Raw genomic sequence first — 27,164 nt, 5'->3', positions numbered from 1 at the left:
GTCAGGCTGGGAGTAGAAGCTGCCTGTTCGCTTGGGTATCCTGGGACAGCCGTGCCTGCATGTGGGGACCGTGGGGATGAGCTATGATGATGCCAGGGAGCTGAGAAGGTCTGGGGTGATCAAGAGTTGCCCAAATCCCCCACACCTACATCCCTGCGCCCATTAAAGAGCTGTGGAGTCTGAGGCCGGAGAGAGGGGCCCTTCACTCATTCACCTGGGGGCTCCATCCTTGCTAGGACTAGAGCTCTTCCTGCTGCCCGAGCTTGCTCTGGCCCTCATCCCTGGCTGTCTTTCACTGGGATCATTTCTCGTCTTTGCCTTTCCCTATCGCTGCGGGGCAGCCCTAATCCATCTCTGCAAAGGCCTTTTCAGCCCCCAGAACTGCTCTGAGCACAGTGGGTGCCCAGGCATGCTTGCCAGACTCACCTGGCTCCCCGCTCTGATTTCGGCCCTCTCAGCTTGCCCACCTGTGCACCTCCACTGGTCACGGGGTGAGGGAAATGTTTGCTGAACAAAAGAGAAGAAAGGAAAGGGGTGTCCAGGGGATGCAGGCCTTGCAGGCTGGACCTCAACGGGAAGTCAGAGGCGCTGTTTCTCCAGGCACCAAGTGAAGGGACCACAGGGTAGGCAGAGAAGATAGGAGCACAGGCCAGAGGAGCCGCTGGGGAGGAGGCTGGCCTGGGTGCTCTGAGCCGACTCCTTAGGCTCCAGGCTCTCGGTGCCTGGGAATTTCAGGATGGATCTGGGCTTTGGAGATGGGGGATCCTGGACTGGGGTCAGAAGGGAGCCTGGAGCCCTCAGAGTGGTCCGTGAAGGGGCAAGGGGAAGCCCATTTGCAATGTCCTGCTACGTCTTTGCACTGTGCAGGATTCTCATATATATTGCTTTGCTTGATACTCATAAATGAGCTAAGAGTTAGGGATTCACTTGTTCATTCAATGAAGAAATATTTCTGTAGCTCCTATTATGTATCGAGCATTGTTCTGGGTACTGAGTATTGAACAAAACAGACAATGCTTACATTTTAAAGATGAAGAAAATATAAATCAGAGAGGTTAGGCAACCAACTCAAAGTTGCACAGCTAGAAAGGGCAGAGCCAGGATTCAGAGCCATGGTCTGGGCCCAAGCTCTCTCCATTTCTTCGTACTGGTGGAGTAGAAAGGCAGTGTGGTGAAGAGGACAGAACCTCAGACTGCCTTGCTGTGTGAGTGAGGGCAAGTCACTTCCCCTCCCGACTTTGAGGAACTTGACCAAGCAGTCTGGAACTGCTCCTAGGAGGCAACAACAGAAATTAAAAATTTCAATGGGGACAACTACCAGTTTTTGATCAAGTTCTATGCATCAGGTCCTGCAACATCCATAGGGAGCCCCTGAAGGTTTTCTGAGCAGGAGAAGGGGCACAGCAGAGCATCCCTGAACTCTGTTTGCCCCGGGGCCTCTCCTAGTTCCCCAAGACCTCTGGTCCTCGAGTTATCAGGGGAAACAGCTGAAGCTTTGGACAAACAGGAGGGACAGGCAGGGACCCAGGGACATATGGTTTATAAATAAGGGGGCTGGCTGGGGCGGGGAGGGTGAGGATCAAGCTGCAGGGAGAAGCCAGGAGAAGGCGTCGGGGGACAGCCGGCCCCTCCTTCACGGACCACCTCTCCCACCCCGGGGGGCAGGGAGCTCTTGCCCCGCCCCCAGGGCCTCAAAGCGGGGACCAGGGCTACTTTCTCCGTGAATCTTCCAGGCTCAGCCCAGCTGCCATGACTGCACCAGCCACCCTGCTGTGCAAATGAGAGCTCGGTGCCCAGAGAAGATGGGTATGGGCAGTTGGGTAGGGAGAGAGGAGGTGGAAGGGAGAAGAGGGGAAGAGGAGGGGGAGGGAGGGAAGGATTTTACCTGGGGCAGGGGAGGGCAGGTGGGGGACGTCTGTACCTCACGTGGAACACAGTGGTGGCCTCCTTTCTTACCTCTCCCTGTACATTTTAACTTTTTAAAATTACATTGAAAAATAACATGTTTATACAATAATATATGTAGCCCATGGGCTCTGGAATCAGACTGCCTGGATTAGAATCCAGGGTCTCATTTCAGCTATGTGATCTCCAAAAGAATCACTGGTGCCTCAGTTTCCTTATCTGTAAAATGGGGACCCACCTCACAGAGGATTAAATGAGCTCATGTATATAACGTGCTCATTAAAGGGCCTGGTACATAGTAAACTTGATATAAGTAGTAATTATTGTAGAGCTAAAATATTAAGTTTAATAATATAGTAAACACCCATGAGTCCATCACTCATCCCCCAAACTAGAACATTTCCAGTCATTTGCATCTAGCTATGTGTCCCCTACTCCCTGAAGACCCCTTAGAGGTATCTACTATCTTGAATTTTGTGTTTTTCATTCCTTTGCTTAAAAACAGGCTTTATTTTTTTATCATGCACATATATGCGCCTAATCCGTCTATTGTTTAATGATCCTCTTTTTGAGATTTATGGAAATGGTAGCATATTGTAGATACTTTTCTGGGGTGTTCCCTCCATCTTCAGTTTCTGAGATTCACCCATCCGTCACCTGTGGCAGGAATTCATTTATTGTGGAGAATTTGCCACCCTTGGTTTCTCCCAGCTGCTCTTGCCCTCTCCTGACCACTGGCCACACTGTAGCCAGGGAGAGTCTTGCGCAGAACAAATCCCACCACCGGTGCTGCTACAGCCTTGGAGCCTTTCGAGCTCCACCCCTGCAGCCCTCTGCTGGCCCTCCTCAGCCCCCAGCCCAGTCCCTGGATGCAGGGCCACTTCCCCGTCTCCCATTGCTCTGGGAGCAGTGGCTGGCCAGGTAGCACCCTAGCTTTGCTTCTGACCATCTGTGTGACCCTGGGTAGGTCTCCTGCCCTCTTTGGGCCTCTGTCTCCCCACCTGTGAGGAGAGTGGGTGAAGGAGTCCATCCTTCCTCGGCTACAGAGTCCTTCCTCTGCCTGCAGGGGGCACCTTGCCCCATCCAGAAAGTAAGGACAGTGTGTGTGGGGTGCAACCTCATTCTCTCCTCTCACTGGGGCCCGCAGGGGCACCTTTCCTCGGTGAGAATCCCACAGAGCTCTGGGGACTCTGCTCCCAGCACCTTCAGTTACTGTGTAATAATCTCTTTAACACCAAAATAAGCCATTGAAATTTTGAATCAGACCCTTGTAGTGAATGATAGCATGGAACTTGGGCCACAGACAGCACCCGAGGCTGGGAACCTGGAGACCTGGGTCCCAGTCCCAACTCAGAGAACTTACTTCCTGTGTGACCTCGGGCACCTCAGTTTCTCCTTCTGCAACATAGGGGCAGTTATCCATGCTGGGCATGTGCCAGGGACAGTTATCCCTCACACAGAGCGCCGCTCGTCAGGCCTGGCTGGAGATAGCCTGCTCCAGGAGGAGGGGAAAGTCTCAGGGAAGTTTAAAGTTTATAAGAAAGGAGTTATCCATGCACACATCAAAGCGCCTTCTTCAGTTAGAGGAAAACAAAGTGTCACATTGTCCTCATGTTGCCTCGTTGAAGGCCAGTGCTCTTCCGGCACCCCACCGCCCTGCCCGCACCTTGTCCCGCCCTGCCCCGCCCCCATTTAGCAGGTGTTCCTGCGGGGCCATAATTTCTGCTCAGGGGAGAAATCCCTTTGGGACTCGATTGACCTAAAAAACTTAGAAACTGATTTGCCCTCTGAGCCCAGAGAATATAAGTATCCCCGGCCCTGGTCCTCATCTTGACCCTGACCCTGGCTGGAGACTGAGCCCTGACCTTGACCCCAGTCTGAGCCCCAAACGGGGTCCAATCCAACTCAGACCCCAGATAGATGGCAGGCTGACCTGTGACTCTGGACAGAGATTGAGCCCTGACCCAGGCCTCAGGCAGAGCTGGGTCATGAGTACATGTGAGAATGATTATGGCTTCAGGCAGCCAGAACGCTGCAGAGCCTCAGCTAGGTGGGGTGCCCCCTCAGACGGCCAAGGATGGGGCTTCTGTCCGTAGGGATCCACTCTGAGGCCCCAGCACCCCAGCTCCTGTGCTAGCCTGTTCCTGCCCTTGAGGAAGGGACAGACTCACGGAAGAGGAAGAGGGGCTAAAACTCAGCCAGGTATACGGCTCGCTCTGGCCTTGCTCTGAATACCTTCTGTCTGAAGCCCACCCCGGCAAGGGAGATCCCGGCCAAATATCCAGAAATAGCTGCACCCTGAGGCCTGTCCACCAGCTACAAGACCCCAGCCGCAGTTGTGGACACGCCTGGAGCCACCTGGGACCGCTCTCCAGCTCGGCCCCTCCTGCGGGAATCAGGAAGAGGCAGCAGTTGCTCAGCATCACCACCAGGGGGCAGCAGACAGAGGCAGGCCTGAAAAGCCACTGTGGCTGGGTTCCCTGGGAGTTTTGCTGTGGGTTGGAGGGGCTTTCAGGGAGGACCTTGATGGTCTGTTTAAAGACGCCCAACTGCTTGTGGTGCAGACATATCCCACCCTGACATCTACAATACCCACCGGTGACAAGAAACAATTAAACACTAGCTACTGTGATCTTTTACCTTTAATTTTAATTTTCCAAGTAGGGCACAAATACATTTTTCTTAAACACTGGAATATCGGAGTTAAAGCGACTGTTCCATTTGACCATTCCTCACATTCCATAGCCTGTCCCTTTCCTCTTTTCTCCATTTTTAGGATTTTGATGTGGGAGCTTCCAGACATAAAAAAAAATACTTTTATATATACCAATATGTAAGATTTTTCTACATATAATTGTATCATCTGTGAACAGAGATAATTTTATTTTTTCCTTTCCAGGTTAGGTACCCTTTATTTCTTTTTCTTGCCTAAGTATTCTGGCTAGAACTTCTAGTACTATGTTGACTAGAAGTGACAAAAGCAGACACCCTGTCTTGTTCCTCATCTTAAGGAAAAAGCTTTCCGTCTTTCATTACTGAATATGATGTTCACTGTGGGTTTTCATATGTGGCCTTTATCAAGCCAGGGAAGCTCCCTTCTGTTTTTAGCATATGGAGTGTTTTTATCTTGAAAGGGTATTAGATTTTGTCAAATGATTTTTCTGTACCCGTGGAGATGAGCATGAGTGCTTTCCTCCTTCACCCATTAAAATCTAATATTTTGTATGTTTTGTTTAAATTTCTTGCTGTTAAGGTAGAAGGAGAGTAAATCATTCTCTTGTTACTCTGTCTTGTAGGGAAGCAGAAGTTCCTCAAGTATATATTTTTGAAATCTCTCCATGTTGATACAAATAGCATTAGTTTATCCTTTCAATGCTTTACAGTATTCTGTTGTATGAATATATCACATCCTATTTAGCTATTCCATTATCCTTGGACATTTGTGTTGTTTTCTGGGTTTTACTACACATTATAAATAATACTGCCCTCTGGAACAAATATCTAGAAGTGGAACTTCTGTTTTATAGGGTATGTTCATTTATAGATGTAAAAGATTATATTATATTGCTTTTCAAAGTGGATATACCAATGTCCACTCCCATCTGCATGATATAAAAGTACCATTTTCCCACATAATTCCAAACATCATATTATCAGACATAAAATTTTAGGCAATGTGATAAGTGAAAAAGAGTAACCCATTATTATTTTCATTTTCACTTTCTTGAGTATTAGTGATGTTGAGCATTTCTTCATCTGTTCATTGGTCCTGTCTTACTTATTTTCTGAATTGCCTGTTTATATCCTTTGCTCACTTTTCTGTTGGGTTATTTTTCTCCTTATCATTAATTTGTGGGTATTTTAAAATACATTTTTGATACTATATCTTTGTCATTGTTGGTTGCAAATATTTCTTTCAGCCTGTAGTTTGCTTGTAGTTTTATTTATGGGGTCCTTTCTCTCTCTTTTTTTTTTTTTTTGCGGTACGCGGGCCTCTCACTGTTGTGGCCTCTCCCTTTGCGGAGCACAGGCTCCAGACGCGCAGGCTCAGCGGCCATGGCTCACGGGCCCAGCCGCTCTGCGGCATGTGGGATCTTCCCAGACCGGGGCACGAACCCATGTCCCCTGCATCGGCAGGCGGACTCTCAACCACTGCGCCACCAGGGAAGCCCTATGGGGTCCTTTCTTGAATATACGTTTTCTTTAATACTGATGTGGTCAAACTTATTAATATTTTCTTTATGGTTTTAATTTTGTATATAAGAAAGTTTCCTTTCTTCTGAGGTTATAAAAACAAATTTCTGTTTTTGGAAAAAAATATTATTTTGTTGTTTTACAGTTGGGACTTTAAGCCTTCTAGAATTTATATTTTGTAAATGTGAGCTAGAGAGATAGTCTTATTTTTTCCGTACAAAGAATTGATTGATTCTAACTTTCTTTGCTGATGGTCCATCTTGGAACATGTTGTCCTCTATGAGTTAGGCGCTGTATGAGGTACTTTATATGCCTTTCCTCATCTGCTTATCCCATCAACCCTACAAGCAAGGTATCGTCCTCATTTTTCAGATGGAAAAACTGAGGTTCAGAAACGTTAAATAACTTGCCCAAGGCCACACAGCTGGTAAGCGGTGGAGTCAAATTTTGAACCCTGAGCAGATACAGAGATAGAGATGGTAGTTCAATGACCCTGGCCCATTCAGAAGGGACAGTGGGCCTGGGGGAACCTTGGGGAACACAAACGATTAGATCAGGGTCTCTCAACCTTAATCCTATTGACCTTTGGAGTGGATCATTTATTATTTTTTTCTTTCTTTCTTTCTTTTTTCTTTTTAATTTTATTTATTTTTGGCTGTGTTTTGGGTCTTCATTGCTGTGTGCAGTCTTTCCCTAGTTGCGGCGAGCGGGGGCTACTCTTCGTTGCGGTGCGCAGGCTTCTCATTGCGGTGGCTTCTCGTTGCAGAGCACAGGCTCTAGGTGTGCGGGCTTCAGTAGTTGCATCAGGCAGGCTCAGTAGTTGTGGCATGCGGGCTCTAGTGTGCAGGCTGAGCAGTTGTGGCGCACGGGCTTAGTTGCTCTGCGGCATGTGGGATCTTCCCGGACCAGGGCTTGAACCTGTGTTCCCTGCATTGGCAGGTGGATTCTTAAGCACTGCGCCACCAGGGAAGACTGGATCATTTTTTAGATGGTTGTGAGGGCCATCCTGTGCGTGGTAGGATGTTTAAGAGCACGTCCAGTTTTTATGGTTTTTATCCCTTACATAAAAATAGCACCGTGTCACACCTCCTCCCTACCCCCTGACCCCTGGCTGTGACACTGAAAACTGACTCTAGGCATTGCCAAAGATTCCCCAGGCAACAGAATTGCTTCTTGTTAAGAACTGCTAGTTTATATACAATGGAAAATTACTCAGCCATAAAAAGAAACAAAATTGAGTTATTTGTAGTGAGGTGGATGGACCTAGAGACTGTCATACAGAGTGAAGTAAGTCAGAACGAGAAAAACAAATACCGTATGCTAACACATATATATGGAATCTAAAAAAACAAAATGGTTCTGATGAACCTAGGGGCAGGGCAGGAATAAAGACACAGGTGTAGAGAATGGACTTGAGGACACGGGGAGGGGAAAGGGTAAGCTGGGACGAAGTGAGAGAGTGGCATTGACATATACACACTACCAAATGTAAAATAGATGTTAGTGGGAAGCAGCCACATAGCACAGGGAGATCAGCTTCGTGCTTTGTGTCCACCTAGAGGGGTGGGATAGGGAGGGTGGGAGGAAGACGCAAGAGGAGGGGATATGGAGATATAGGTATACGTATAGATGATTCACTTTGTTATATAGCAGAAACTAACACAACATTGTTAAGCGATTATACACCAATAAAGATGTTAAAAAATTAAATTCGTTACAAAAAAAGAATCTCTAATTTAGATAATAATTACTAGTAGTATTAATATCAATTATTAGCCCTCAGTAATACTAATTGACATAATTATCAACAGTGATCACTGCGGTATTTGATCTTGGGCTGTTGTCTCTCTGTAGCTAGGGGACAGAGGCTCTGGCTCTCCCTTAAAGATACACCTGGTCAGTGCTCTGCTTCCGGCACTGCATCCTCACTCAGCCTGTCAACAGAGGGGCTCTGCTTCGTCCTGCAAATGTGCGAGCTAGTTGTGGTGTGAGACCTGTCCCAGGCCACGGCCAAGCACATGAAAACGCTTGTGCAAGGGCAGGAATGTCTGGGCTGGGGACGCTTCATGTTTTCTTTTCAAAATATTTTTCTTTGTTGGTGATGAACACCAATGGAAAAATAAAGCCCTGCTGATGTAAGACGATTCCTCAATCCAGACGTGGCAGGGGCAAGGAGCTTCATCATTCATGATTCGAGTTAGGCTGTAAACACGTCTGTGTCACAGTGTCTGGCCCGTAAAGCTCTGGGAATGCAGACCTGCACACAGATGTTGGGACCTGCCAGGTACTGGCACATTCAGGGCCCTTGAAGATCAAATGTGCTTTCCAATCCCCCCGGTGCCGTGGAGGATCCAGGGCAGTTTAGAACACTGTCTGTAGCCTGGCCAATTGGGATTCCTCATTTTAAAGTCTAAAACGATAATAAAAATAACCAGGCAATGAATATGGAAAATAATCCGAGCTGTTGTGTAGGTCCTCTTGTTTCTGCCCCTGATAACAGTGGTTTTCCCCATTCAGGATGGCTTAGCTCCATGAATCTTCTTGCACGTTTCCTGTTTTTCTCTGTTGCCATGAGGACTTCTGGAGAGATTGACAAGGCCCCCCTGTAAAATCCAGAGCCTGGACACCTGCAGACTTCACCTCGCCATCCAGGCTGGCATCCTTGCCGGGAACAGAAATGAGGTTTTGCTGATATGTCACCTTCTCGACCAGCCCATATGGGTGCTTCGTGATTGCCCAGCCCTTTTCTAAGCTCATTCCTACTTTGCAGCCTCCACTGACACCCTATCCACCTCTGCTGGGTCCCCAGGGCTCTGAGTTCACCCTCCAGCACTGTGGATGAGGCTGGGATCACAACCAAACTGGGGGCTCCCTGAGGGTGGGCCCAGGCCCTCTTCTTCTTCTCTGAGTCTCTCCAGGGTGGGCCCGCAGAGGGCTGGGCTCAGAGAAGAAAACGATAAAGAATACTGACCTACTGGGGTAAGAGGTGTCCTGTGGCTGTCATTTCTCTGTGACCTTGGTGTCAGGACAGACACGGGCCGACTTACAGACAGAGTGGAGGGGGGTTGCAGGGGCCCACCCCGTTTCTCCTGGGAACGTGGAGTCCCACCCCAAGGCCGGGGCTGAGATGGGCACGGTGTCCTGTAATCCTGCTGAATATTCAGCCGTTCTGTCCCCTTCGCTGGCTCCTGCCTATGCAAACAGCCACCTGGGAAGGGGAGGCAGACGGTGTGCTGGCAGCGGCGACAGGAGCAGGGGACAGTGGGCAGGAGAGCGGGGCTCACCGAGGCTGACCGAGGAGCCGCTGCCACGCCCCTGCCATGGACAGCAAGGTGTGGGGTGCCTGCCTCCTCTGCTTGCTGTGCCCCTTACCCACCGTGAGTAGCCAGCTCAGACCCTCCTGCCCCTCCCACTGGGCTCAAGAGCTGGGAGCCACAGGGCCATACTGGGGTCCACCCTTCACCAGCACAGGCGTCTCTCTACCAAGCCAGTGGTAGATGAACTCTTCATCTCCTCCGTGGCCCCCTTCTCTCCTCCCCCACCCTTCCCAGGCAGCCTGCTCATCCCTGGGGAGCTCCGACAAGCAAACGGTCCTTCCTGGGGCTGAACGGAATTTGCTTGCCCGTTGCTCCCCCCAGGGCCTGTCTGCACCCTCTGGGGGCCACAAGACTCTGTCCCCAGACAGTACTTCCGCCTCCCCTTCACACCCCAAGTCTTATCCACACCCCATCCTCCGACAAGCTCCCCAGAGCCCTCTGTCTCCCCGCGAGCCCTGGAGCCACTCCGTTTGGCTGCTTCCTTTGAAGAGGGTGTGGCCAGGGACTGAGAGGCCCTGGGTAGTAAGTGAGCAGCTGCTCCCCTCCGGCATTTGGGGGACGCTTCCTCGCATGATATGCCCTGGGGCCCTGAGAAGCTGTCCAGCTCGGAGGCCTAGAGTGCTGGAGAATGGGCTGCCAGGAGGGGGCCCTCTCTGAATGTGCCACATTTCCCCAGCATGCTTTCCCGGAGTGAATGCAAGTGACAGGGACGCGGGGACCAGGATGGGAGACACGGGTCCCGGGGAGGCAGCTGCAGCTCCCAGGGACTCCTGAGAGCCCGCTCTACTGGCTTGTGTGTGAGTGTGTATATGTGGGCGGGGGCCCGAGCCGCGCCTCCCAGGCACTGTGCTGCACCTGCCCCTCGTGCATCGCCTTTAGGCTTGAATCCTGGAGCCGTGAAACTAGCTGTGTGATCTGTGCAAGTCCTTTCCTGAGCCTCACTTTGTCTTCCCCCCAGGGCTGCTGTGCATGAAGCCAGATCTGACTTGTCAAAGGCTGGGCATGGGGTGCAGTGTGGGAGACTTCTACGCCCTCCCCTCTTCAGTGAGGGGTGCTTCCTGCCTCTCATCTGTGTGCACCCTACAATGAATGCTCTATTTTTAGGAGGGGAGACTGAGATCCCGTGGGGGTCATTCAGCTGCTGGTGGCAGGGTCAGGGCCAGCACCAAGTCATTGTTTCCCAGTGTGGCCTCCATCCTGCACAGATCCCGGGTTAGCTGTAGTCACGGTCAGCAAGGCCGAGGTACACAGGGTGACAGAGTCTCCCCTCAGGAGGAGTGGGTCCGGTACAGGGGCCAGATGATCCCCGAGCCCTAGGTGAGTGGGGCGGGGTTTGGGTAAGTCTTGGAAAGGTCCACCGTTCCCCACCCCGTACCGTCTCCACCTGTTACCACACATCTGGGTCATGAGTTGGGCTTCCCTGAATTTTCCTCCCCTTAGGAACTGTGAGGGCTGTCTGTCTCTCCTTTCGGTGGGAGGCTTCCCACCAGGGACCCTAGTTCTTTTGGCCTCAGTGGTTCCCTAGTCAGGCCCTGAGAAGGTATCCCAGGAAGGGATGGGCTGCAGACGTGGAGCGGGGGGAAGGGCAGATGGAGCCCACAGTCCCATATCAGGTGAGTCTGCCCTCCCCATCTACCCACTTCTGACCATCAGACTGCTACTGGGGACATGTGGGGGAGATAAGACGGGGGCTCTGCTCTGAGATGACTCCTGGGTCCCTGAGTCCCGGGGAGGAAGCCAAGAGGCACCACCAGGTTGGAGATCCAGAGCCTGGGCGGCAGGTGGAATCTGTAACCTGAGGTCCCAGGGACCCAAGCAGGAGGTGGCAGAGCTGAGCCCAAGCTGGATTTGGGCAAACAGGGTCAGCAGGTCAGGACAGGGGTGTCCTTCCCCGTAGGGCAGGGCTGGTAGGGGTGAGCCTGGGTCTCCAGGTCCTCTCCTAGCCCACTGGCCTGTCCTTGGGTCCCTTCCATGTGGTCACCTACTGTCCACTGTCCCCGCTCTGGTGTTTGAAGTCCCTCCTCTCTGACCCCAGCCCCTGTCTCGCATCCACTGTGCTCCTTGCCGTGCCTGGATTTCTGTCAAAGGACACTGGGCGTTAATTAAACACCTGCTGATACAGACTCTGTGCCGGACATTGGGGCTCGTGTGTGCATGCGTGTGTGCGTGTGGGTGCGAGGATGGCCATGGGAAGGGCTCTCCCCTCACTCAGCTCAGCTGCGTCTGCCCACTCCCTTGTCTGTGCACATTCTTTGTCGCAAGTGCTCTTTTCCTCACCAATTAAAAAAAAAAAAAAGCTCCTTTTGTTTCAGGTCCGGCTCAAATGCCACCTTCTCAGTCCCTGTGAGAAGGGCCACCCTCCCACAGTGCCTGTCCTGCCTCTGATCAGTTTGTACTGGATCTATCAGGACCAGGTTTTAGCTCCCATCCTCACGCCACGCCTCCCTGTGAAATCCTTGGGGACAGAAATCTACACCGATTGAGTTTGATGTGCATGTTGTACACAAATGTGGGCTGTGGACCATGTTCACCGTGTAAGGAGCACGTCTTATAAAGCTGGGTTCCCTCACATGTATCTGTCTGGGGCTGTGCCCTGTTGGACAGTCCATTTCAGTTTTTCTCCAGTCTGGGGCAGTGGGAGGGAGAGGTGTTAAGAATTCCTGCCTTTGACTCCCAGTTTCCTAGAGAACTTGTTAAAATGCAAAGTCCTAGATCCAGCCATCGATCTCTGCATATTCTTGACTCCGTCCCAGGTGATCTGCAGTTAGATCATGAGACACACGCTCAGAAATGCTGCTAGAGGGTTTCCAGAAAAACAGCTTCTTTACCAGCTTCCAGGGATCATTCCCTGTGGTCACCGGGTGGCACCAGGCTCTGGGAAACTCCTTCCTGATGACTGAGTCACACCACAAACCCATTATCCCTCCACGTATCTGTCCGTTACCTACCCATCCATCTTCACGAGCATGCTCTCATCCATCCGCCTGTCCACCCATCCACCCATCCATGCATGTATTCACGCATCCCTCTATCTATTCACCTATCTATTGTACGTATGTTCACTCATTCTACCAGCCAGCCACACAGTTACCCGTTCATTCATTCATCCATGAATCCACATTCATCTGCTCTTTCACCTCATTCATCTACTCATTCATGTATCCGTCTATCCTCTCACTTACTAATCTACCCATTTTTTTTCACATATCTTTGTCAGGGTACCTCTGAAAGCAGAGCCTGAGACAAAGGCATTTGTGTAGGTAGTTGAATTAGTTTCCTATCGCTGCCGTAACAAATTACCGCCAACTTAGTGACTTAAAACGGCACAAATCTATTTTCTTACAATTTTGGAGGTCAGAAGTCCAGAATGGTTTTCAGTGGCTTAAAACCAAAGTGTTGGTAGGGCTGCATAGTGCTTTCTGGAGACTGTAGGGGAGAACTCGCTTCCTTGCCTTTTCCAGTTCCTGGATGTCACCTGCATTCCTTGGTTCATGACCCTACATCTCCAAAGCCAGCAGTGTGGCATCTTCATCTCTCTCTCTCTCTCTCTCTCACACACACACACACACACACACACACTCACACACATACTCCTCTGCTTCTGTCAGAATATCTCCTTATCTCACCCTGACACTCCTGCTTCCCTCTTATAAAGACCCCTGTGATGACATTGGGTCCACCCAGATAATCCAGGATAATCGCTCCATCTCTAGATCATTAACTTAATCACATCTGCGAAGTCTCTTTGTAAGGTTGCCTAGTCACAGGTTTCAGGGATTAGGACATGGACATTTGGGGGGGGCCATTACTCTGTCTACCAAGGTACTTTATACAGAATTGCCTTCGGGTAGTGGGAGTACAGAGCAGGGGAGTAAAACAAAGAAGGAAAAAAGGCTGCTACACGGAGGCATTATTGAGTTGGCCATCTCTGTGAGATCTTCTGAAGACTTTTGTTTAATGTGACTCAGAACTTACTTCCATGAAATGAAAAGGGGAAGCAGCTGTCCAAATCTCTATTCTCTCTGCCTCCCTCCCTTCCTGCTTGTCTGCCTTTCGTCCAAATACCCATTAAGCACACCTGGATGAGTCGGGCCCTGTGCTTGAGAGCACGGCCGTGGAAATGAATCAGGCTTTATCTCTGTCTTCAGGTTGTTAGAGCAGCAAACCCAGAAGAAGCATCCAGCTGGCTCAGCTCATCCCATTCACTGTCTCCTGCAGGTACTGGGCCACGTGCACCCAGAGTGTGACTACATCACCCAGCTGAGAGAGGATGAGCGAGCTTGTCTGCAAGCGGCAGAGGGGGTGTCCAACTCCACCTTTGGTACGTGGCTTGGGAGGGCGGGGGTGGCTTGTCACGGATTTCCTGATCTCCTCCAGCCTCGCATTCAGGATGGCGGACAAGCCTGTCCCCTGGGCTGGGTCTCCTCTGCTCCCATCTCGCTGTCTAGGCTGCCCCAGGACCTGGGATGGGCTGCTGTGCTGGCCGACGGCAGGCTCTGGCGAGTGGGTGAGCCTCCCCTGCCCGGCTTTCTTCTCTCACTTCAGCTCAGAGCCAGGTGAGGGGCGATGGGGGTGTGCTGGGGGAAGGGGGGGACGCGGACGTGACGTGGTTGCATCTGGTGGTAGCAGAATGTGGTGGCCACACCCCTGGCTCTGGGGCCAGGCAGACCTGGATTGAGCACCGCCTTCCCCCTTCTCCTCTTTCAGTGTGACCTTGGGCGAGTCAGTCACCCTCCCAGACCCTCAGCTCTCTGACCTCCCGTGACCTGGGGAAAACAAGAGCACTAACTACATGGAGGGTGGGGTTAATGATCAGGGCTTGGCAGTGCTGAACTCAGGGCCTGGAATTGAGTAAATGTCCTCTGGGAAGTTGCCTGCTTCACCTCCCTGGCCTGGGTGTCTGGGGTGGACGGTCCCTCCAGGGGCAGAGAGGGCCTCCTTTCTCCCCCCTGCCCTTAGGACGCTGGAGGCCCAACTTGCTACTCTGCTCCTCAAGGGAACCATTCTTTCAATGAACAGAAGGTGAGTCTGAGGCCAGAGAGGAAGTTCCTAGACCGTGTCCCAAGCAGGCTGGGCCTGGACCCCAGGCCTCTGGAGAGAAGGTTCCTCTCTCTCTGCTGCAGAGATGGGCTGTCTGTGCAGACCCTGCCAGGGTCACTCCCCGGCTCCCCGACCTCTCCTGGGGAGAGAGGAGCAGCTGTCCTGACAAAATCTCTCCTTCCCTGCCTCTGTTGCCTCCCAGGGGCCGGGGCCTTGAAGCGGGATTGCACCACCACGGGCTGGTCTGAGCCCTTCCCGCCCTATCCTGAGGCCTGTCCTGTGCCCCTGGAACTGCTAACTGAAGAGGTGAGAGGCTCCTGGCATCTTGGAGGAAGGGTCGCCGTGGATGTTTGATTGGGTGGTGGACCACACAGCTGTAGGGGCCGCCATTCCCATTGCAGTCAGCAGGTTGGAATATTCATTACAGCACATTTCCGGAAGATGGCAGCGTCTGGAAGAGAGGGGGCCTTGTGTTAACTTGCTCAAGGGTGACAGGTGGACCATGCAGCTAGGAGGGAGAGGGGAGGCAGAGGGCAGGGAGGGAGACGTGCTGGCCACCGTCTTCTTTTCTCCTTGGCGTACCCTCTCTGTGCCCAGGCCTCCAGGGCAGGGAGCTGAGAGCAGTTCTGGGAAACAAAGGCCCTTAGTGGTCCTGGGCAAGCTCCTTGCCCTCTCTGGCCCTCAGTCTGTGGGCAAGCGAGAGAAACCAAAGCCTGGAGTGATGTCAGTGCCCCTAACCTAGCCGGCACACCCCACGCCTCCAAATTGAGCATGGCCTTTGCAAGGTGCCTCCACAGCCATAATCCCATATCTCTTTCCCCCCAGTCCTGAAGGCAAAGCATGAGTCTGACATTTTTTCAGATAAAAAGACTGAGTCTGGGAGGGGCGATGATTGCCTGCAACCCTCAGGGGAGCTGGGTCCCCGATCGCTCCCCTCCCCTGCAAGGCTGCACGCTCCGTCCCCATCTCCGCAGTCCCCCGCCCCGCAAGGCTGCATGCTCCGTCCCCATCTCCGGAGTCCAGGCTTGACTTTGATGTATCCAAATCCTTGGTCTTGGAAAGAGCTTTTCCTGCAGCTGTCCCTGGCTGTCCCCTTTATTTGGGGATGTTGCGTTCCCAAGCCAGTGAGCAAGCTGGATGTCAATAAACAAGCCCGATTTCCTCCTGAGCTTTGTCACTCCCCGGGGACGTGCGGTTTCTGTGGCAGCCTCCCCTACCCCCAGCGACAGCCAGAGTTAAGCATCTAGCTCCCCTCCCCCTCCCCCCACCCCTCCCCTGCTTCCTCACCAGCCGACAGGCTGCAAACAAAAGCTTCGCTTCAGTTCCGGAGGGAGTTTGCTGTGGTCCCCACAGACGTCCCTGCCCTGACACGGGCAGGTTCGGGATAGAATTGAAAATGTCACCTGTTTGACTGTCAAGCCTCCCTTTCCTCAAAGGCCCCATTGCTGAGCGTTCCTCCGTCTCCACCCTCCCCAGAAATCCTACTTCTCCACCGTGAGGGTCGTCTACACCATGGGCCACAGCGTCTCTGCCGTGGCGCTCTTCATGGCCATCACCATCCTGGTTGCCCTCAGGTTCGCCATCCTCACCACCTGCTCCAGAACCTACGCCCTCCGCATCGTCCACAGCGCCAAGCTTGAGCCCTTGCCTGGATGTGCAAGACGTTCCCAGATCTGCCATCGGCCGTTTCTAACTTTTCCTTTCCCTTCCCCCAGGCGCAGACCCCTCCCTTCACACTCCAGGTCTGGCTCCCACCTCGACACCTCTGCTTGTGTGGAACTTACTCTATTTGCTTGGAATGCCTGCCTCCTTTCTTCTCAGTGCCCTCATATCCCTTAACATTCAAAGCTCAGCTCTCATCTGCCTCAAGAGTCCTCTTTGGCTCTGCTGTGAAGCCCTTCTTGGCTAATTCAACCCTTTGATCTTTGCCCTCTCAAAGCCCCACCTCACCCCACCCCCCAGCCTGGCCTGCGCTCTTCTCTGTCTCCTGGGGATGAGCCGCCTCTCTCTGATCATCAGGGGGCTTCCCTGGGCAGGACCCTGTCCTTTCTGCCTCTGTCCTCCACACCATGAGCTCCCTGAAGGCAAGGGACTGACTGCTATTCTCTGTCCTCTCACCTACACTGAGCCCAGCCGTCCTGCAAGGTTATAGCTGAAGCCTCAAGTTCAACGCAATCCGTGCGATCCAATCTGAGGCAATCCAATCCAAGCCAGTTCAGTTCGCCTCGCGCCCTGCTCAGCCTCGCCAAGCCCGCTCTGAGCACACCCGAAGCCCCTCTCCCACCTTGCGTCCTGTTCCTCTCCCCTCCTGTCCCCTCCAGGAGGCTCCACTGCCCCAGGAACTACATCCACACCCAGCTGTTCGCCACCTTTATTCTCAAGGCGGGAGCTGTGTTCCTGAAGGATGCCACCCTCTTTCACGGCGAGGACACGGACCACTGCAGCTTCTCCACTGTAACAGCCATGGGTCGGGGTGCTGGTGCGGGTGCGGGCGAGGAGGTTGGATGAGAGATGCAGATGTGCCTGTCGGGGTAGCGGGGGCTGACCCTGCGGCTCCCACTTTGCTAACGACAGAGCGGGAAATCACCTCTCCCCCTTCCTCCCCCTCCTTGCGGTCAAGTTCTAAATCCTCCGGCTGTTTCCTGGACAACGGTGCCCATCCACAGCGCTTCCCTTATTCCACTCTCCACTCCACATTCTGTATTCCTGTTCCATTCCCCATCCCATATCCCAAGCGGGACCCCATTTCACTCCAGCCAGCCTTTCCATTTCACACTTCCTCCGAGCACTGTCTGTCTGTGCTGGGCCTGGGTATGTCAGGGCCTGGGCAGAGCCGTGTGTCTCCCTTGAGGAGCACCCCGGGTGCCTAAGGGGACAGATTATACCAGATTTTATGGGACCACTAGGTAGAGGAGAGGGCTTCAGGGAGGAGATAGCTTTGGAGCTGGGCGGGCAGCAATGATAGGGAGGGAGTGGGGAAGGCCAGGGTGAACGTGTCAGGTGTGAGAGGACCCGCTCTCATGGACAGGAGAAGCTGGGGCAAGTCCAAGAAACAGGGGTGTCATCCTGGGGGCAGGGAGGTGGGCTATGAGAAGAGACCGAAAATAAGGGAAGTTGGGCTGAGTGTGGTGGCCCAGCACTTACCAGGTACTCTGACACCGTGCTAGAAATGAACAGCTACATGAATGAACAGGTGACCTTCATTCGTTAATGAAAGGCATAATAATAGTATCTGTATCGAGCACTTATGTGACAGGTGTTACGCTAAATGCTTTACATATGTTACCTCCTTTTACTTCCTACATCTATTTTCATTTTAGTCCCATATGTAGATGAGGGATGATTGGCGATGTCACCCAGCAGCTGAATGGTGGGGGAGGGGCCAAGCCTGGGCCATTCTGAGCTCAGAGGCGAACGCTCCTCACCCGACAGACGAGCAGAGTCGTGCAGTGAATGCATGAATGCATGCACGGGTACACGCGCGTATGTTCGCAGGACGGAGCAGTGCATGAATAAATGGTGTTCCGTATCCTCAGCTCTAGGGATTGACTTGAGCTCAGGAGGGATGCGGTGAGAGTAAAAACAGTAGCAATTCGTGTACAGGGTTTCCGTTTAATCCTTATGATGAGGCCACGAGCCGGCACTGGAAGTTTTTCCTTTTAGAGATGAAAAGCTAAGGTGTGGGAAGGTTATCCAGCTGGTAAATTTGAACCCAGGCTGTCTGGATCCCAAATCTGTGCTCTTAACCACCACATTACCCTACCACACACCCCTCTGGGGCAGCCCAAGGTGGAGGAGACCTGGAGGTTTGGGGCCTGAGTGGGGTAGGGGAGACTTGGCGGGGCTCCACGGGATGTCCGGGCTCTGAAGTGCGCAGCCCCTGGCCCACAGGTTCTGTGCAAGGTCTCTGTGGCCACCTCCCATTTCGCCACCATGACCAACTTCAGCTGGCTGCTGGCAGAAGCTGTCTACCTGACCTGCCTCTTGGCCTCCACGTCACCCAGCGCAAGGAGAACCTTCTGGTGGCTGGTCCTTGCTGGCTGGGGTGAGCACCGAGGGCTGGTTTGGGCACTGTGCGGGTGTTGGGGGATCGGGGATGCCCAGAGAGCTCACACCAAGGTCCCTTCATCTCACTCACGATGACCCCAAGGCCCAGGGAGAGGAAGGGCAGCCTACAGTCCTACAGCAAGTGCTGGAGTTCAGGGCCAGGTTCCCGGTCTCCGGGCTCTCTCCTGGTCCCGCCTTCACAGTGTCCTGTGTGACTGGCTGTAGTGGTGGGAGGTGGGCACAGGATGACGACCCCTTACTCGTGTCTTTTCTGTACCCCCTCAGGGCTTCCCCTGCTCTTCACCGGCATGTGGGTGGGTTGCAAGCTGGCCTTTGAGGATGTTGCGTGAGTCTGGGCTATCTCTTCATCACACCCGTACTGGGTCCCCATGGGGCATGGACTGGACGTACAGGCAATGAGGCTGTCCTCCAAGCTGGGAAGAGGAGGAGAGCTCCCAGGCTTGGGAGAGGGGTGGGAGATGCAGTCGTGGATCGCACAAAAGAGGCTTGAGCCTGTGCACGAAGGGGGCGCAGAATCTCAGGGTTCGGGGCTCAGGGGGTAGGGGGCTGTAAGTGGGGGCCTTCTGGAACAGGGGGCGTGTTGGAGCCACAAGAAGGCAGCAAACAGACTGAGTTTTGAGAAACTCAACCACCTAGGTGGAGAGAAGGAGTGAACCCAGCTTGCATCAGGGCACGCCTTTGGCAAGTGCCTAAGTGTCTGAGAGGACATAGATAAGGCTGGTTGGGAGTAGGGTGAGGTAGGGTGAGGCTAGAAGGCTCAAATTCCAAAGTGAGGAACCTAGAGGCTGGTAGGTAGAGAGGAGGGAGGAGCATGGGTGCCACAGAAAAGGGCTTTCCAGCAGCTGCACTCTTCCCACCCCATCCCACCCCCCCATCAGTCCCGGCCTGTCCTCTCCCCAGGTGCTGGGACCTGGACGACAGCTCCCCCTACTGGTGGATCATCAAAGGACCCATCGTCCTCTCCGTTGGGGTCAGTGCCTGGGGCCAGTGTCCTCTGCTTTATTCAGCCAACCTCCCTGGGTCCACCGAGCAGCCATACACAGCAGGAAAGATGACTCCAGGCTGGGAGTCAGGACACCTGGGGTTCCAGCCTGGTTCTGCCCCAGATTCTCTGTGAGGCCCTCTCTGGACCTCAGCAGCCCATTGGTAAAACCCACGCTCAGGCCTCTTCTAGTTCAGAGCTTTGATGAGTCTGGCGCCCTGCTTGCAGATCACCTACCACTGCAGCGAGGCTGGGCTGGGAGAGTAGAAGACGCGGCAGCTGAAATTCCTACCTGCTCCCACGTGGAAGACAGGGCAGCTAGGACTGGTTTTTGTGGCCTGGGTGAATGTACGCATTTTTGTCAGTTTTGCAGTTGTACAAAGAGAAGGCCACATGCTTTGTGCCAGAGAAAAGCCTGAGAGGTGCTGGAGGCAGGATGGCAAGGCCTGACCTCCCACCCTTGGTCCTGGGACTGGAAAGGGAGGGGGACCCTGAGCCCCCTATGGGACTGTCCAGTCTCAGTCGACAAGGTCTAGAGCAATGACCTGCACATCCATCTACCTGCACATCCCTGCCTCTCAAGGATTTGAGGTTTCTAGTCGCCAAAGATGTCCCACCCCAGGCCATTTGGGTCACCCCTGACCCTTGCCTTCCACCTTCCTACACCTCTATTTGCAGGTGAACTTTGGGCTTTTTCTCAATATTATCCGTATCTTGCTGAGGAAACTGGAGCCAGCTCAGGGCAGCCTCCACACCCAGCGTCAGTACTGGTAATGTGTGTGTGTGTGTGTGTGTGTGTGTGTGTGTGTGTTTCCGGGGGTTCTGGGGACATAACTGGAGTAGGAGTCAGCATGGTTCTCTTTTATGCACGATTAGGCACCCACGATCCTGGTCCAGTGCTTGTCGCTATGTCCCCAGAGAGAATAGATACGGTTCCTGCCCTCCAGTAGGTCACAGCATAGGAAGGATGGGGCTCCAAACAGCCAGCTGCCAGGCCAAATAGGCTGATGAGTGTTGGGATCAATTTCTATGGGAGCCTGTGGAAGGAGATCCTTTCTAAACAGATGGTGGGGTTGGAGTACAGTCTGGGAAGACTTCCTGGAAGAGGTGTCTTTGAACTAGGCTTTGAAAGATACATAGACTTGACTAGAATAAATAGAGACAAGAGAATTTGGCAGAGGGAACAGCAAAATCCAGGGGCCCAAAGTAAGGAAGCCCACGGTGCATGTGGGGAGTTCTCCAGGGTGGCTGGTGTGTAGAATTGATATGGGAAGCTGGTGGGAAGTGAAAGTAGGTAGGGGGCCCATGCGACTTTCTAATTCCAGCCTTGGGCTTGTTTTTTTCTGCAGGCGTCTCTCCAAGTCAACCCTTCTCCTCATCCCGCTGTTTGGAATTCACTACATCATCTTCAACTTCCTGCCTGACAGTGCTGGCCTGGGCATTCGCCTCCCCCTGGAGCTGGGACTGGGTTCCTTCCAGGTGAGGACCCCCACAGCACTCACTCCTTCCCTCTGAGTCCTTGGGCAGGAGGAAGGTGCTGCCGCCCACAGGCTTGATTGATTTCATGGTAGGGTGAGGGCAACTAGGCTCGTTATTCTTCCTTCCAGCCACTCATCCATCTATTCAAGTATCCATCTGTCTGTTTTTCTCCCATCCATCCATCTCTCTATTCATTCAACTACTCATGCACCTATCTACATATCCATCCATCTACCCATCCATTCATCCAATCTATTCAACATTTACTGAGCACCTCTTATGTGTCAGGCTCTGTGCTTAATACTAGGGGATGCAGAAATAAAGAGACTCAGAGAAACAGGCCAACGGGGCCAACAGTACAGCCTTGGCAGGCTTGCTATGACAATTAGATGTGACAATATGCCTGGCACATGGTAAGTGATGACTTTCCCTTTTCCCAAACACTTGGTCCAAGTCACAGCCTGGCGGAGAGTAGGGGAAAAAGGTAGTAGGAAGACTGCAGACACCTTGAGGCCAGGCCAAGGTGATGGGGTCCTTTCTCTTTGGCCCCGCAGGGCTTCATTGTTGCCATCCTGTACTGCTTCCTTAACCAAGAGGTATGTGACTCAGGCTATCCTTATTTGTTAAGCCTTCCCTCCCACCAGTCCTAAGGCTGCCTCTCTCTTGCCCAGCCCCTGTAAATCCCCGATCAGGCCAAACACTGAGTCCTGCAATCCTTTGTGGAAATCTGTCCTGAGTTTCTGGATCAAGCTTAACCTGAATACTTCCTGTACACATCTTTTATCCATCCCTCCTCTGGGCTGGGCCAAGATTACTGTCCATTCAGCAGGAGGTGGAGAAGGCCTTTCAGGGATCAGAAGAGGGACAGGGGTGGGTTAAAAGGATCCTTTACTTCTGTGTTTCTAAAACTGAACGAGAGAGAGTGGGGGAAGGAATAAGTCGGCTCCTGGAGAGACAGGGACAAGACACAGAGGAACCAAGAAAGTCAGAGGTAGACATACAAAGTCTAGGAAGATAAATTCAAGTGCAGAGACAGGGAGGATGATGGAAAGAAAAGCCAGGGACTCTGAGAGAGAGCACCTGGAGGGGAGATGCACAAAAAGAACAGACCAGAGATGGACAAACACATGAACAGACAGAAGAGATGGTACCGGTGCACATGTAGAACTATGGAGAGATGGTAAAGAGGAGTGAATGATAACATCCCGCCCAGAAGACACTTTGCATTTTTCCTTCAGGACAGACTTGCTTTATGGGGAGGGGTGGGAGAATTTAACTCAGCGCCCCAGACAACCAGGTCCTGTTGCTGTGCGCACAGGCAGAGTCATGGGCTCCCTCTGGTGGCCAAGGATTTGCTGTGGGCTCTGTGTTCTGCTGGAGACCTGGATGTACGTACCTGTACCCCAGCTGTGGAGCATTGCACCCCCCTATTCTGCCACTGCTGTCTCTTATTGGCTCCCTCCCCTCTGACATTCTTTGCTCCCACCCTAGCCTTTCTGAGTCTTCTGCAGCCTTATCTGGCGTCTGGATGCAGACGCAGGACTGCAGTATCTGATTGTAGTGGCTCATGGGCCCTGGGGTTGCTGAGAGGGGCGAGGAACAGCCCTGGACGAGGTGGGTGGGATCTGGAAAAGGGGATTCCACAGAGAGTTGTGAAGGGATCTGTCCCAGGAAGAGGTTTGGGGACCAGATAGTTACATGCCTCTGGAGACAGGGAGCTTACTACCTGTCAATGACACTTTCTATCATCAGGAAGCTCACCTTTATGTTGAATGGAAATCTGTCTCCTTTTTGTCTTTGTCACAGCTTAAATGCAGCTCTGTCAGAAATGTCACAGCCTCTCAGCCCCCCTTTGCCCCAGCAGCCCCTTGGAGATGTGATGATACAGACACTCCCCCCCCCAACTACATCTCCCAAGTGGCTTTTCTGTCAGTTACTCTCAATCCCCTCAATTGCACCTCCTCAGACAGAGTTTGGAGGCCTCTCTTTCTTCAGGTCATGTCCCCTGGACAGGTTCCCAGTGGCCACAGTTCAGCTCAGTGGGCAGGGGCAGGAATGAACCCCAGAGCAGGGGATGGTCTAAGCTTTTGGGGAAGACAGAGTAGTTTTTTGGCCAGAAACTCAAGAAAGCACCCATAAATATCTTTAACTGGGCCCAGACAAAGGCAGTGCTAAAAGAGAAAGGAGCCAAAGGGACTGTCAGAAATACGGGAAGGAGGAAGTAGTATCCTCTAGAGGTAGTACTTAGCAGTGGCTGTGGCCAACCATAGCTTCTCCTGCTCCAGGAATCCCTGTCTCTGTTTCTCCTGCATGGTCTCCCCCTGCACCCTCAGCCCTACTGGGGTTGAGTAAAGAAGTGGCAATGGGACCTTCCTAACATCCTTCCTCTTGTCCTTGCTTGGAGGTGAGGACTGAGATCTCACGGAGATGGCGTGGCCACGATCCTGAACTTCTGCCAGCCTGGAGGACTCACGCCAAGTGGACGATGCCTTCCCACTCAAGGGCGAAGGTGCTGACATCTGTGTGCTAGGCTGGCCACATCACGTGACTAGAATCCACACCTGAACTTGGGCAGCTCCCCGGGCCCACCACCCTTCAGAGGAGTGAGAGCAGTGCCCCCTGGGAACCGTCAGTTGACGCCTCCACCCAAGCTGCTGCCCAGCCTTTCTTCCCTGTCCTGTCCCTGACTCTTTTCGCCCGGGTCTCTGTGGGTCCACCTCTGATTTCCTTGGTTCCTGTCTGTTCTTCTCATGTTCCTCTTCCTGGAGTCTGGGCCAGAGCCCAACGCCAGAGGAGCCAATAAACTTGTAAATGAATAGATACACGTTTGAGTGAAACCGTGCGCCTCTGCAGGGGAGGGATCTGTAGGCTTTATTTGAACCCCCGGTGCAGACGTGCATTTATCGCGTCTCAGTTCATGTCACGTCCCCATCACTTGTCTGTGCAAGGATCCTCTTCTTTAATTCATTAAAAAAATGTATTCTCTTTTGTCTCTACCTGCACTCCCATTCCCACAGGCAAACATTCCAATGTGTTAAATGTGAATTCTTGTGTTTCTGTGTTCTTGCAAAATGCATAGCTTTGTGTGTGTCTGTACTTCTCATTTCCATAAATGCTGTCGGTTATAGGCTTCATCCTGCTTCTGATGTTTTTCCTCTCAGCTCGGTACTTTTAAGACATCCACCCTTGCTGCCATGTGCTCATCTGGTTGCCTGTTTTGACTGCCGTATGGTGCCACATGGTGTCACCGCCCACGTGTGACCGTCCTGTCTCCCCCTGCCTCTAGGTGAACGTTCACAGGCTTGTGCCCTCGTGCCCCCATGCCAGCAAGCCTTTCTCCGGGACACATACCACAGAGTGGAAGCGCCAGGTCAGCGGTTGTGCCTTTTCTTAACATGATGGAGTGGGTGCCAGATTGCACTCCAGAGCTCCGGCGAGAGCTCCCCTCCCACCGGCAGCTCTGTCAACACTAGGCGTTACCCAGTCTTTGGGTAAAGAGATCATGGCTGATGTTTATTTTCTTTTAAAACCCCTTCTATTTCTCCCAAATGCCCTACAATGAGTATGAACTGCTTTTATGATCTGAGACTAAAGGAAGAAATGCATGGTAGGGTTTTTAGGCTGTGGCCACACTTTGACATTTGTCTGACCAGGAAAGTGCTGGGCAGCTGGGCATTTATGGCCAACAATGTGACCTTGGGTTTCGTATGGCTGCATCTCCTTTCACTGGAACCCCTGTGACTGTAAGGGCAAGAGTGGCCATCAGAAGAGAAGACAGTGTGCAGGGAAGGCTGAGGTAGTGAAGGAAGGCTTCCTGGAGGCTGGGGAATGGAGCTGAGTTCTGCAGGACAGATCTACTGTGAGTGGTTCAAAAATGGGAGAGATTTCGTTTTAATAGAGTGGTCTCCTGAAATTTTTTTTGTTTTCCTAAACCCTGGGGAGGGGCTGTGCCCTTCTATTTATTTATTTTTATTTTAAAATTTTATTTATTTTATTCTTGGCTGTGTTGGGTCTTCGTTGCTGCACGTGTGCTTTTCTCTGGTTGTGGCGAGCGGGGGCTACTCTTCGTTGTGGTGCATGGGCTTCTCATTGCGGTGGCTTCCCTTGTTGCAGAGCATGGAGTCTAGGTGCGCAGGCTTCAGTAGTTGTGGCAGGCGGGCTCAGTAGTTGTGGTGTACGGGCTTAGTTGCTCCGCGGCATGTGGGATCTTCCCAGACCAGGGCTCGAACCTGTGTCCCCTGCATTGGCAGGCGGACTCTCAACCACTGCACCGCCAGAGATGCCCCTCCTGAAGTCTTAACTGGCATCAGTAGTGGTTAGTTAGCAGTGAGTGTTAGCAGTTCGTGGTGGTAGCAGTGCTTGAAGCAGAAGCTCACTTTGTGAATTGTCCATCCCTTCCCTAGAGGTTTCATCTATGGCTGGAAGTCTACTCCTTGCTCCCTCCAGTTTCTACTGGAGCCTCAAATTCCCACCACTTTGCTAGTCTCTTCCACTACAAGGATCCTTTGCCTGGGGCTACATTGAGGGTTTCTGGGCAGATTCCTTGATTGGCAAACCCTTCCCTTCTCGGGGCCTCAGCAACCCCATCTGCAGCAGGAAGGAGTCGGTCAATAGGTGACTTCTGAGAGCTTTTCGAAAGGGACATTGAATTACAGGCAACAGAGTTGAGAAGAGCAATGCTTAACTTGGCCACCAGGTGGCAGAACAATGACGGTCAAGAACATTGGCTGGGCTGACCAAGCTCCCTGATGAGGCCCCAAAGCTGGAGATGGACACAGGGCTCCCAGGGCCTGGCCTGGGCCAGAGTGAGCCTGGAGGGCTGGTGGAAGAAGGACCTCATGGTCTGACCAGCGTAGGGGGGCAGGAGGCTTTTGGAGGAGGGGGTGAATGGGACACCCCTGAGTCCTTCCGACCCCAGTCTTGAGGAGGAAGAAGCTGATAAGAAGAGTGAGAGCTGAAGGGATAGGAGAACCTGTGCTGACTGGAGTCTCTATACAGGGTTCACACCAGATGGGAGGGGTTTCCCTGGGCCCCTGGTTTTAGCAGGGAAAGTAGGATTTTCCATCATCCACTGTAGCGTTTTCCTTCCAGCCAGCTTCTCCTCAGGTCCTGAAAGGAGTTTCCTAAAGGGAAGGAAGAAATGTCCCTGTTGTGGCCAACCTGTACTCCTCTCCACTGTGGGGAGGAGGAGGGAGGGTAAAAAAGAGGGGCCTGTTCCCTGTCCCAGAGGAGACCCCAGGAATGTTGAAGAGATCCCCAGGAATGAGCCCAAACCTGGATGTGAATAAGAACGAGTGTGTGGGGCTCAAATTCTCTGGGCTGTGGGAACTCAGAGAACAGGGTGTCGGTGAGGGCAGGAGCAGTCAAGGAAGGCTTCCTGGAGGAAGGGACTCGGGCTGGTTGTATAGATCCTAGAAACCCACCAGGCCGAGAGCCACCATCTGCTGGGCAGGAAGCAAGAGTGTGGCCAGTCTCAGCTTGAGGAGCAACATTTGGAGGAAGGGGCTGCAGGACAGGATGGCGGGTATCAGATTCAGACTTTGCTCTCCTCAGGGATATTCATGGGCATTCCTGTTAGGGCTCTGTGGGGCCACCTATTTGCTAAGTACTTGCTTAGGTGGCAGACACCTTGCTAGCACTTAGAAACACGGCTGCAAACAATTCCAGAACATTCCTATTCAGGGACTTAGGGTCCGGTTAGGGAGAATATGAGTCAGAGGTCTCTGTTGCAGGCCACAGGACGCCTCAGGCTGGGTTAAGCAGAAACATGATTTAGTCGAGGACGCCAGGGAGCTCCCTGGTCTCCAGGAGTACAGTCAGAGGCAGCGCCCACCCCCAACCAGGGGACCACTGTGGCGAATTCCCCACTCCACCACTTTTGGTTGCGGACTCAGGTGCTCACACCAGTAACACTGGGGACGCAATGCCGGACACCCCACACGGCTGTCCTGAAAAGTCAAACTCCTCCACTGCCATGCTTGCCAAAAACTCAACTGCACTTGGCGCTGAGTTCCTCTTCCGAACCCAGGTCTCAGAGCTACCTCTGACGGCACGGCCTTGGTCCTGACCCTGCCCGCTAGCTGCAGGGGGTGCTAGAGAGCCCATGCTGACTTCTACCGGGAGAGGGTCCACACACTGTCACAAGTTCCTCAGACATAAGACAGGCATTCAGAATAAGC

At 52.7% G+C, this 27,164-nt stretch overlaps 1 protein-coding gene across 2 annotated transcripts; it reads left to right on the top strand.

Annotated features, from left to right (window-relative positions):
- Positions 1–9,331: 9,331 nt before the first annotated feature.
- Positions 9,332–24,474, top strand: GHRHR (growth hormone releasing hormone receptor). Of its 2 annotated transcripts, XM_027101317.1 has the most exons (14): positions 9,332–9,476; positions 13,635–13,737; positions 13,865–13,972; positions 14,659–14,762; positions 15,933–16,030; positions 16,778–16,910; positions 18,348–18,501; positions 18,789–18,849; positions 19,425–19,494; positions 20,185–20,276; positions 20,856–20,985; positions 21,540–21,581; positions 23,390–23,488; positions 24,272–24,474. In XM_027101317.1, the coding sequence occupies exons 1-14, from the start codon at positions 9,420–9,422 to the stop codon at positions 24,377–24,379; spliced, it is 1,359 nt and encodes a 452-aa protein (XP_026957118.1). In that variant the 5' UTR covers positions 9,332–9,419; the 3' UTR covers positions 24,380–24,474. The 2 variants fall into 2 exon arrangements, with proteins under 2 accessions (XP_026957118.1, XP_026957119.1); XM_027101318.1 differs by lacking the exon at positions 24,272–24,474 and having other exon boundaries at positions 23,390–23,970.
- Positions 24,475–27,164: the final 2,690 nt, after the last annotated feature.

This window comes from Aethalodelphis obliquidens, unplaced genomic scaffold, assembly GCF_003676395.1.
Source record: "Aethalodelphis obliquidens isolate GAN/ISIS:26980383/991018 unplaced genomic scaffold, ASM367639v1 scaffold5, whole genome shotgun sequence".
NCBI classification, from domain to species: Eukaryota; Metazoa; Chordata; class Mammalia; order Artiodactyla; family Delphinidae; genus Aethalodelphis; species Aethalodelphis obliquidens.
This window is presented reverse-complemented; position numbering and strand designations above follow the sequence as displayed.

Excerpts from the sequence above, each read along its gene's own strand:
- GHRHR (XM_027101317.1), top strand. The coding sequence starts at position 9,420 with ATGGACAGCAAGGTGTGGGGTGCCTGCCTCCTCTGCTTGCTGTGCCCC. Across the intron at positions 16,031-16,777 it reads ACCATCCTGGTTGCCCTCAG|GAGGCTCCACTGCCCCAGGA; the intron begins GTTCGCCATCCT and ends TGTCCCCTCCAG. Across the intron at positions 21,582-23,389 it reads ACTGCTTCCTTAACCAAGAG|GTGAGGACTGAGATCTCACG; the intron begins GTATGTGACTCA and ends CCTTGCTTGGAG.